This window comes from Cricetulus griseus, chromosome 4 (genome assembly GCF_003668045.3).
Source record: "Cricetulus griseus strain 17A/GY chromosome 4, alternate assembly CriGri-PICRH-1.0, whole genome shotgun sequence".
Lineage (NCBI taxonomy): Eukaryota > Metazoa > Chordata > Mammalia > Rodentia > Cricetidae > Cricetulus > Cricetulus griseus.
In genome coordinates this window covers 214,595,192-214,606,474 of record NC_048597.1, presented here as the reverse complement: position 1 = coordinate 214,606,474, position 11,283 = coordinate 214,595,192, and the positions used below count along the sequence as shown (strand labels likewise).

At 55.3% G+C, this 11,283-nt stretch overlaps 1 protein-coding gene across 1 annotated transcript; it reads right to left on the bottom strand.

Moving 5' to 3' along the window:
• Positions 1-989: 989 nt before the first annotated feature.
• Dusp7 (dual specificity phosphatase 7) lies at positions 990-8,093 on the bottom strand. The gene is given in 4 exon segments (XM_027414393.2): positions 990-3,122; positions 5,552-5,986; positions 7,376-7,825; positions 7,828-8,093. Coding segments are annotated over 4 exon segments (1,263 nt in total). The 5' UTR covers positions 7,898-8,093; the 3' UTR covers positions 990-2,814.
• Between the last annotated feature and the right edge of the window lie 3,190 nt (positions 8,094-11,283).

The window sequence follows — 11,283 nt, the reverse complement described above, 5'->3', positions numbered from 1 at the left end:
CCAGCCCCAGGCAAGGGCACTGAGAGGGAACAAAGGCGCAGTCTCTGCCTTCTCAGACACCCACCCCTGCCTGCCCCTGGCACAGAAGAACCATGGCCCTGAAGAACTCTGACAGCAGAAGTAGCAACCACCCCTTCGCCAATACTGTGAGAACCCCCACTTCTCTGGCCCTAGACGTGCAGGGCTGTGGGGCCCTTTAATGTCCCAAGCACTGAACTGAGGCTGCCAGTCACAGCAGAGTTGAGCCACTTTTGGTGGCAGAACCTGGCCTCTCTCTGTCACAGGCCTAGCTGCGAAGATGGTGGCCATTCTGGAATTCTGTGAGCAGCAATGAGACAAGGTCAGAGAAGAGCCTAGATACAGAGGGAAAGTCCTGGGAGGTGAGGCTGTCCTCACTTCTGGCCCTGCCTACCCACCCTGCACCTGTGTACACCTGCCGCAGGTAGCGCCTAAAGGGATTGAAGCACATCTCCAATAAGGCGGCTGCTGCCCACTGCGGCCGCCACTCACCACTCACCAGAGCCACTCTCTTGCTCCCAACTGTTATTACCAGGGGGAGTCCCAATGGAGGCCTGAGCATGCCCATACCCTCACCAGAAAAACATGTGCTCACCATGCCAAACATAGGAAGAGCTTGGTATCTCTGTGAACTTGGCTCTTCTTAAGTTTTTTCAGAACAGGGTTTCTCTGTGCAGCCCTGGCTATCCTGGAACTTGCTCTATAGACCAGGCTGGCCTAGAACTCAAGAGATCCACCTGCCTCTGCCTCCCAAGCGCTGGGATCAAAGGTGTGTGCCACCACTGCCTGGCTTGACTCTAAAGATGGTGACAAGAGAAAGAGAGAGACTTTATCCAGAAGCCCTGGCTGCTTCCTCCTATACTGGAGCACCTCCTGGCAGACTCTAGAGAAGATGAGGCCCATTCTCATGGGAACAGGTCACACTACTCCTGTCTTACCTCCCCAGGCCCTTATTGAACACCACAACTCCATTTAAAGAAAAAATAATATTTATTTGCAATATAAACAAAGTCCCGTTGCTGGCTCGGGATATAATATATATATATATATATGTATATGTGTGTGTGTGTATGTGTATGTGTGTGTGTGTAGGGTCACAAATTTTCCTTCATAAGATCATAAAGCAAAACTGGCCACCCTCTCTGGTATACACTCATTTACACTCTGATCCATCTTTCTGGGCTTTTCTTTTTAAAAATGAGAGAGACAGAGAGAGAGAGAGACAGAGACATACCACATACAGCATGGAAGTTTCTTGTCCATTTCTCAACTGTGGCAAGATTTTAACCTGGTGCCCTAAAGAATCCCTGAAAACCACCCCTGTGAGGTAAGATGTGGTGGGGTGGTGTTTCTGTGACCTCACTCACTGCCTACTGCGGGTGCTGGCTCCACCAGGACCCCAGCACCCCCACCCTTCCCATTTCTCATGGTTTCTGATAAGAGTCTTGAAAAGGAATAAAACTGGAGGAACATTATAGAATCTGTGGCTGTGCTATGGATACTGAGTAGCAGACAGAACCTCACACTCCCTCCACTGGCCTGTCCTTGCCCCACCTGCCCCGCCCTTAAGTTGCCATGCATATAAAGTTGCCTGCAGGTAAAAGGCATGGGCAACACAGGCCAGGGCAGGCATGCACCTAGACAAGGGGGCTGGGAGTTGTAACTGGATCAAAGCCACAGTGAGGATTAGGGAAAAGACCAGAAGGCAGGGTGTGCCCACCACCCATTCTTTACCCAGGTACTGTGGGGTCTCTATTCCCAGTCAGAGACCGAGATGATGACACAAGTTGTGGGGAAATTTATAAAAAAGCTGAGCCCACGTGGCTAATACTACTGCTTGGCATTTCCCTGTGGCACCGCCTCCAGCAAGACCATCACAACCTGCCTCAGAGAGGCCTGCAGGATTCTCAGAAGGTGGCTAGGAGGACAGACAATGCAAAGACCACCAGTGCCCACCAAGCACAACTCACAGCAACTCATCAGTGCAAATGCAGCACTGAACTCGGCTGGGCCACAGGTTAGAGATGGTATAACCAGGGGTCCTGATGCCTGGAAAGCAGCAACCCACCCCCCTCCCAAGAATGGCCTGCTGGGAAAAGAGAGGCTTCACACATGTGCAAAATGCATTTGGTCAAGAACATGTGGTTTGTCTTTTCCATTGAAAACAACAACAACACAAAAAAACCCCACAATGGTTGCTTTTTGAAATAGGAAGAAATGAAACTGAGAACATCTCTCTCTCTCTCTCTCTTGCAGATTAAGAAAGGGGTGAAATATTGGTTTATACAATACACTGTTGCATGTAACCTGAAAAATAACACTTTTTGTTAAAAAAAAAAAAAGAAAGAAAGAAAAGAAAAGAAAATCAAGAAGAGCTTGAACACTCTGTGCTCCAGGGAGCTTGGATTACCTGCCAGAAGTAGTAAACTCAGGTCTGTGGATATGTCTTTAAAAACAGTCACAATGGCTGGGCTATCAGCAGAATGGATGTCCTGGGGCAGACACAAGGCCCCACTGGCCCCCCAAGCCACCAGTCTGAAAGTTGAGACCAATGCTCACTTCAGCAACACATGTCTGGAAAGCTGAAGCCACAACAGCAAGTGCTACCACAAGCAGTCTTGCTGTGGGCCCTGCCCAGGACAACGTGGGAGCTCAGTGACTGCTCAGCCCGGTCCTCTGGACACAGGTAACATCTGTGCATTCTTCAGGCCAGGGGAGCAGCAGGCTAGGGCCCCCCCATCGGGCCCTGTGGAAGGCAGGGGGACCCTGGTGCTGCGCCCATTAGTGTGTCAGGCCTCACGTGGACTCGAGGGTGTTGATGGGGAACAGGTTGTGGTTGGTGGGAGTGGAGAAGTAGAGCTGTTCACTGGGTGCGTGGTTGTCGCACGGGCTGCTGAGCCCCAGCGTCCGCTCAAAGTCCAGCAGCTGCCCCATGAAGTTGAAATTGGGTGAGATGTTAGACTTTTTCCTCTTAACGAAGTCGTAGGCGTCGTTGAGGGACAGGTTCATCTTTTGCATCAGGTAGGCTACAGTAACTGTCACTGAACGGCTGATGCCTGCAAGGCAGTGCACCAAGACACCGCACTTCTTGGATCGGGCTTCATCTGAAACATAGGGACACGGGTCAGGGCAGAGCTATCTCCAAGAAACCTCCCACCCAAACAAGTGGGCAGGTAGCCACAGTGCAAGGCTGAGGTACATGGGACCACCAGCACAGTCTGATGCTTGAAGGGCCTGATAAAACCCAGCACAGATGGCGTGGTAGAGGGCAATACCATGCTACAGTTGAGCCCTGGACCACCTCTGTGCCTCAGGGTCTTCCTCTATGCAGCCTGACTTTATTATTCTCGGTGCTTTTGTAGGGACCTGAGCCAAGGAAGGGTTCATCAAGAGGGATGAACCACTGGGATCACTACTAGCCCCACCATGGCTACAAGTGGTAGAAAGGGCGTCACCCACATTCTCTTGATGGCACCACAGCCAATAAATCCATTGTGTCAATGTGGAAACAGATGCAGAAACAAAGCGACAAGGCCACATACACAGAGGGTCCTTCTATTTAGCACCCACTCCCAAAGGGACTCCAGAACATCCTGGAATGGTGGTTTGGGGCAGGCACCCGTGGAAAGAAGTGGGTGCATGGCCATGTACTCTCCAATCAGCCCCAAGGCCTTAATCCCAGCTCCTGAAGACCCAGGGGTGAGAATGACATCTCCTACCTACCACAGCCAGTCCCCTTTCCTCCTGCCCCAATCCTTCCAGCTTCCTCCAGGGACATCAAGGGCACCTCTGCCTGGCATTACATTATCAACTCTACAAATACTGACTGCGCTACTGAACAGCGGCGCTGGGATCTTCTCCTCTAGACCCCACAGTGGCAGCTTCTTTCTGTAGCACTGCTGCCAAAGACACGAACTAACAAGAGACGGTCCCAGGGCCCGTAAGATCCCTGCCTCCAAGCCTCCTGGAAGCCAGAAACACAGTAGGCAATTGATAACTCTCCTGTAAGACACACTTGTTCACCAAGAATTCTTTACTGTCTCTGGCCTGGCCAAGTTTCCCCTCATCATCTCCGTTCATCTGAGGGGACCTCCTCCTAAGTCGACAGTGGGACTGCCAATGGTTCTGGTACTGGGGGCAGAATCGGCATGAGAGGTAACAGATATGGCTCTGTAAGAGTCAAGTGGTTTGATTTGAAATTTGGGGAAATGACAAGAAAAGCCCTAAACACAGCAGGGTCACTCCCAGATGACCCACACTGAAACTTTTCCTTGGAGCTTTCAGAGTGGCTCAATCCTGCCTTACTCAGTTCTAATGGGAGGCTGGGGCCCTGATTCCATCACTTGTATATAAGGGGAACCTTTCCCTTCCACCTCTGTATCCTGTTTTGTTTCCTTGTTCCTCACCAGAAATGGAGAACTTTTAAGAATGAAACCACCCACAAGCTGGGCCTTAGTCCTGAGTAACCTGGGGCCCCTCTCTGCACCCCTCCTTCTTTGTGGGAGCCCAAACACTGAAGTAGCACCCCCAGAGTGCTTGGCTCTGTCCCCTGGGGCAGGGCTGGAAGCTCTGGGCAGCCCCTCCCCCAGGCCCTAGCTTCCTTCCTTCCTCCTAGCCCGGGCACCTAGTTTTGGTTCCCAGTAAGCGGATGAGGCGGGGAAGCCTCCCACTTCCTGTTGTTAAAGTTAGCCCAGCCCAGCTGACACCAAACGCCCTCAGCTGGACACAGTGGCCATCAATCTGGAAAACACTGCCCAGGATCTCCCTCACCCTGCCGCTGGAGGCTGGGCAGAAACAGAAGCACCAGGCTCAAAGAGCATAGGGTTTATGTTTATCCCGAGCCTGTGTCCTTTCCTGGCTGTCTGGTTAACACTCGAGGCCAGAAGAGATGACCTCCAAGCCAGCTGGCCAAGAAGGAAGCAGGAGGGGAAGCCTGAGTCAGCTGAGGTCAGGGATGGAAGCCTTTCTCAAGCTGTCTCCACTTTCTTCTATGTAGGTAGCTAAGAGCATCTGGGTCCCAGAGAGGCACTTGGGGGCATCACATGTCCGAAGCTGCCCATTTGGGGTCAGTCTGGCTCCAAGGCTACTTTCTAGCCCTTTCAGATCCACAATAAAGCCCAAAGAGGCATCATGACAGCCCCATCCTGAAGAGACACATGTGCCGAGGCGTGATGCCGAGCAAGTGAGACCCGTGGGAGTCTGTGAGCTGTGATGTTTCAGCCTGCTGCGCTTGAAAATACAGCAAAGCCAGAAAAACATAGGTTTGGACCACAGAGAGCCCAGGAGGTGCTGAGAGCTGGGGGAGTCCAGGATTCAGGGGACTGCTCAGGTTCTAACAGGTAAAGGGGCCCGAGGGACTGGGTGAGTCACAGCAAGCATGGGTACACCCACGGGCACACGCTGGCACATGCACAGCACACACAGGTCTTGACAGGCCCAGAAGTACCCAGCTGGGCAGGGGCGACACCCAGTGTCCCTCACACACCTTGCCTCGCCCACCCACCCACTCTGCCCAGTGCACAAAGACACTCACCGATGAAGCTGATGGCCTCCGGGAAGAACTGAGAGAGGTTCTGGCTCCAATGGTCAGAGATGGGGATCTGCTTGTAGGTGAACTCGCCACCATGCTCAAAGGCATTGGGCAGGTTGGGTGTGACATTGAGGATATATTTGATGCCATACTTGCCAAGTACATCCAGGTTGGTAGAGTCCTTGGCACAGCCGAGGTAGAGGTAGGGCAGGATCTGGACTGGGAAGGCTGGCTGGCTGGACGGCACAGGGCTGCCATCCGACTCAGTGGCACTGCTGGGCAGCTCTCGGTCTGACTCGCCATCAGAGCAGTCAGAGCTGATGCGCAGGCCCCCCAGGCCCAGCACGGAGGTGGGTGGTGAGCCACTCGGAGAGGACGAGCTGTCCACATTAGTCTCACAATGCTCTGAGTATTCCGTCTGGAACTTGTTGAAACCACCTGTGGCCAGGGCAAGATTGGGGTCTGGTGAGTCCAAAAGGGACACAAAGGACTATTAATGGCCAGGATTCCCCATATCAAAGGCCACAGCATGTCCATGTCAAAGGACAATGGGACCATGCCAAACACATTACACAGGCACCCACTCATGTATTCTTGCCATCAAAACGAATACCACTTCTAAGATAAGGAAAATGGGGCCTAAGCTCTGAGCCCTTTCCCATAACCCTGAATACTGCCCATGCCACATGATACAGAGTATATGAGGACAGGGCCCACTTACACCTAACACACCTGAGTGAGTACTCAGTAGAAAAACCACCGATCGCATCTCAGGCCAGCACCTGTGGGCTAGCTAGCCAAGCCCTATTCCAAAACCAGAGGAACCAGAACACATATGGGCCAGTCAGAGACAGGGAGCCTGAGCAACCACACTTGTAGAGGGTGGTGTGAAGTGAAGACACCACCGTTGGTCCTTCCCCCCAGCAAGAGGAGAAATGGGTACTAGTGATCCACTTTTCTCTTGGAGCCCTTCTCAACACAAGCACCCCCTCCCCCAGCATGTGACCCACAGAGAAGGGCAATGGGGGCTACACAAGGACAGGAGAGACAAGGAGCACCATGCAGCTAGCAAGGCATGGCCCTGCGGCACGGCACCCTCGGGTGCCGCAGGACTCCCCTCCCCTCCCAGCCTGTCTGCTGCCAGCAAGAGGCCATTTTGGAATGTTAATTGGAAACACCGGCTGCAGCCACTAGCCCCCCTGCCGGCCGCCTGCCAGCCTCCCCCTTCTATAAACTCACAGGCAACAGACTGAGGACACCCACCCTCCAACACACACACACCTGGGCCACTGCTCACATCCTGCCCAAGTGCCTCCAAGAAGCCGCAATCCCGGTTGGTAGGGGCTATACTGGGATTCCAGAGAAACCAACACAAACGACCCCCAGGCACAGGAGGTTGGGTGGGACTGTGAAAGGTGCCTTCCCGATCTTAGCCTTCTAATGACACGAATTCCAGGCTAGCCTGTGGGCCCTGATCCTTTCTGGGTTCCAGCAGAATCTCTCCCCTCCCCGGAGGAGCTCAGCGGGAGCCTGTGCGCTGTTGTCTCCCCATCAGCAGGGAAAATAAATAAATAAATAAATGGGAAGGGAAAAAGTTTGTTTCAGGCACTAAATGGTGCTGAGAAAGAGGACACAGATTGGGTCCCCCTGTGCCTGGCTAAGCCCACACCTTGGGGGATGGCTCCCAGAAGAAGGGCGGATTCGGGCCAGGGGCGACGTGGCGCCCGGCCTGGCCAAGCGTGTGGAAAGGAAACAGCCTGCAGCTAGGGCGCCAGGGAGCAGCGGCGCAACCCCAATGCTGTCTGGGGGTCTGGGTTCTGCCCTCACCTTGGAGGTAGTAGGCCTGGCAGCCGTCGTCTCGCAGCTTCTGCAGGAGCAGGCCGAGAACCGAGGCGGGAGCACCGGGCTCGGGCTGCCACTCAGCCGTGGCCTCGTCGTAGAGCAGCACGGTGGCCGCCTTGCAGCGCGTGGCGAAGCGCTCCTTGTCGGCATGGTTGGGAATGATGGAGCGGATGGGTAGGTTGCCCTTGCGCAGGCGGCGCAGCATGAGACCCGGGATGGCCAGATTGATGGCCGTCTCGATGTGCGACGACTCGAAGAGCTCGTGCGGCCGGCAATCCAGCAGCAGAAGGGACGCGCCACCGCGCGCCTCCAGCTCCTCCTGCAGCCACTCGGCGCTCTTGCAGGGCATGGCCCCCGCTCCCGTCGTCGCTCCCGCCCCGATGCCTGCTCCGGACCCAGATCCCGCACCGGGCTCCGACCCCGCCCGGGTGCCCCAGTCGCCGCCGCCGCCGCCCCCGAAGCCGACATGTGCGCCCGCGCTGGGGGCCCGCCGAGCTGGTTTTTCATGGGGAGCCCGGGCCGGGGCCGGGGCCGGGCAACCCAGCCCTGGGACGGCGCCCCGGCCGCGCTGGCCCCAGCCGCGTCTCCGGGCGCCCGCCTCCCGCCGAGCCGCGCGCCCGCCGCCCCGGCCTCCCAGCCTCCGGCCTCAGTCCCGCCCGGCCGGCCCTCCGCGTGCCGCGGCCTGACAGCCCCAATTAAACCGCGGCTCCGGCGGCCGCGCGCCCGGGCGTCCTCCGGGAGGCGGGGCCGCGAGGCCGGCGCCCGGGCTTAAAGGCACCGCGCCTCCGCGGCCCCTCCCCCGCCAGCTGCGCGGGAGCGCCCTCGGTCGGCTCCTGCGGTCCCGCCTAGCCCGGACCTGGCTACGACCTGCCCAGGGGCCCCAGCCAAGGCCACCCTCTTGGATCCCCTGTGGCTGAGCGCCTAGATCTGTGCCCTGCAGGAAGGCTGCACGGGGGCCCCACCCAACATTTACAAAGGCAGAGTTTCTCCACGAGTGGGGCGTGGGGGGCGGCCACCTAGAGCCAACCTTCCCTCCTCTCGTCTGGTACCCTCATTCATTCTCGGGTCGCGTTCATTCAACACATGGAAACTGAACTCCCACTGCGCGTCGTGCTCTGTGTCAGGCGGTCGCAGTTTTGGATAACCGCATCATCCCTCGGGATGGCCGTAGGGTTCCTGACCTGAGTTGGAGGGCTTTACCCCAGCAAGTCTGCTGAGGGAACCGTCCCCCACGTGACTCTCGGGGGTAGGATGGTTCGAGGACCACTGTCACCCACCGCAGGCACAGCTGGAAAGAGTCTGAAAGGACCTTGGGTCCCTGGGTAAGGGAACGCGAGCTCTTTAAGAAGGCTTTTACAAGTGCGGCGGTGGCTAGCGCCGAGTGAAGCGCCACGTGACTTTCCCACTGGGGCGGGTGGGAGGGAGAAAGAGCTCCATAATCAGCTTTCCTTCACCTACCTCCCTCCGTGCACCAATCAACGTTTGCGGTAGGCGGGCACGCGCGCGGCAGATAGTCAATCACCGCCGAAAGAGGCGGTGGGGAAAGGAGGCGGGGCCGGCAGCGGGTTCCACCCAGCTGCCAGTGGGCGGGGTCTCGCTGGGCTTGGTATATAAGCTCTCAGGAGGGCGGGGCTGAGGAGGTAAATAGATCTGCAGGTACCGCTGAAACAAAGCCGCTGGAGTCCGGGGGCGCGCGTGCGCAGCGTGTGTGCCGTGTGTTCCGTGTGTTCTTTACCAAACTAAGGTGGTTTTTCCTGGGAGGGAAATGTTCCCTCCCAGCCCCTGGTGCATTCTCTTGACGGGCAGGGTGGCTCAACTTGACGCCTAATCCTTCACTCTGTCCCGAGCTAGTCCATCTCTGAGCCACCTTGCCCCCAACCCCACATGGGCTGGCAGTGGTGTCAGGTCTGGCTGTAGTTTCAGTCCCCGGTTCCCACTTAGAGGGTTTCCTCCCAGACAGCCATAGGAGCCCTCTTCTACATTCACTATCAGAAAGTCATAGTGGGACAACCATAGAAGGTCTTGTGTGTGTGTGTGTGTGTGTGTGTGTGTGTGTGGGGGGGGCGGTATTGTAGATGTAAAGGAGAATTGACTTTGGGGAGTACTGTTCTGCTTGTAGACAGAGCTATCGTCCAAGTGGCAAGGCCCAGTCGGTCCTCCGGCTTGAAGATGTCTGGTATGACCTGAGTATGGTTCTCCATTCTTGGCCTCAGTTTTGCCAACGCAAGTGCTAATTCGGGCTGGCAGTGTTGGCCTTTAATCCCAGCACTCAGGAAGAAGAGGCAAGTGGATTTCTGAGTTCAAGGCTAGTCTACAGAGAGAGTTCCATGACAGCCAAGGCTACACAGAGAAACCTTGTGTCAAAAAAAATAATAATAATAAGTGGGGGAGGGGAGAGAGGAGAGTGTGGGGGAGAGCACACTAATTCAGACAATATTCAAACTGTCTACCCATCCATCATCCTTCCCAATAGAGAACAGCCACTGGGGCTGTACTCCTGGGGCCAGTCTGGGTGCTGGTTGTCGGAGATGGATGCAGCAGCAGTCCCCCAGGGGAGACTGAATTTAGCAGATCTGAGGGCTCAGACCCTGGGGCTGAAGCAACAGTCCCTCTTCCATGCATCAGCACCAGCAGCCTGGGTGCTTGTCCCTCTCTGCTACCAGTGTTAAATGCTCATCTCTGTTCTACCCAGACCCTCAGCAGCCTAAAGAGGCCCTTTCCTTTTAATTTTTTTGTTTTTTGTTTTTCACTACAGGGTTTGTCTGTGTAGCACTGGCCTTCCTGGAACTAGCTCTGTAGACCAGGCTGGCCTCAAATTCTTATACCTGCCTCTGCCTCCTTCGAGCTGGGATTAAAGGCCACTACCACCTGGCTTTAATTAAAAAAAAAAAAATTTAACTGTTCTGTTGGTTTGTATGTTCATGTACCACTTGGGTGGGTGTCTGATGCCCACAGAGGCCAGAGGTGGGCACAGGATCCCCTGGGACTAGGATTAGAGATGGCTGTGAGCCACTATGTGGGTGCTGGGAATCAAACCTGGAGACCTTTTTCTTTAGAAGAAAGATTGGGCTTATGGCCTCTCCTCAGCTGAGTCCATGATTTACTAACATGCTGGCAGGGAGACATCCCCAGAGGGGCAAGCTAGCACCACTTGAACAAGAGTCTCCTGCTGTCCTCAGGTAAGGCTGGATCCACTGTGTACAGGCATGCTTTCTTCTGAGGGCTTGGGGATGGGAGGCCGGGAATTAGCTGGGTTTGGCCCAGTGATGGCTCAGTTGGAAGAGATACCTTTTGGATGTACTCACAGGTCCACCTCTTGACCTAGAAAAAGGCTAGAAGGTCTGCCATCCCTTATGTTGGCTCACAGTTTGGTCTCTCTCCTCTCTGGAGTCCCTCAAAGGGACACACATCTTCAGGATGGTGGGAATTGGAAATGCTCCTGGGCAGGGGTGGCTGTGCGTTCAGTAGGGATGTAAAAAGCAGTGTGAGATGCTCGATCCTAATTAGTCTTAATAACAGAGACTAGGAGTGACATACCAGGGTGAGGGAGCCCATGTGGGGAGGGGTCAACTGTGGGAACAAAGGGATGCCAGGAAAGGAAGCTAGCAGGGTCCGGGCCTCCATCACCCAGGCTGGAGGAAAGTCCCAAAGCCTTGGTTCTGAGTGGACACGCAGGTCCTGAGTCTCCCTCATAGATACTGGAAGAAGGCCCTTGAGAGACATGTTCTGTTTGTATTGCTGGGAACCTGGTGCCCCCTCCCTACAGATATTCTTTCTTTTTAATCTCTTGCATCTCATAGAAGTGCCTAGCTTACCAGGGTATCCCTGAGGGAAAGGAAGAGCAGACCCTCTCAGGTCTGCACCCCTAAGGTAAGCAAATCCCAGAAGGATTG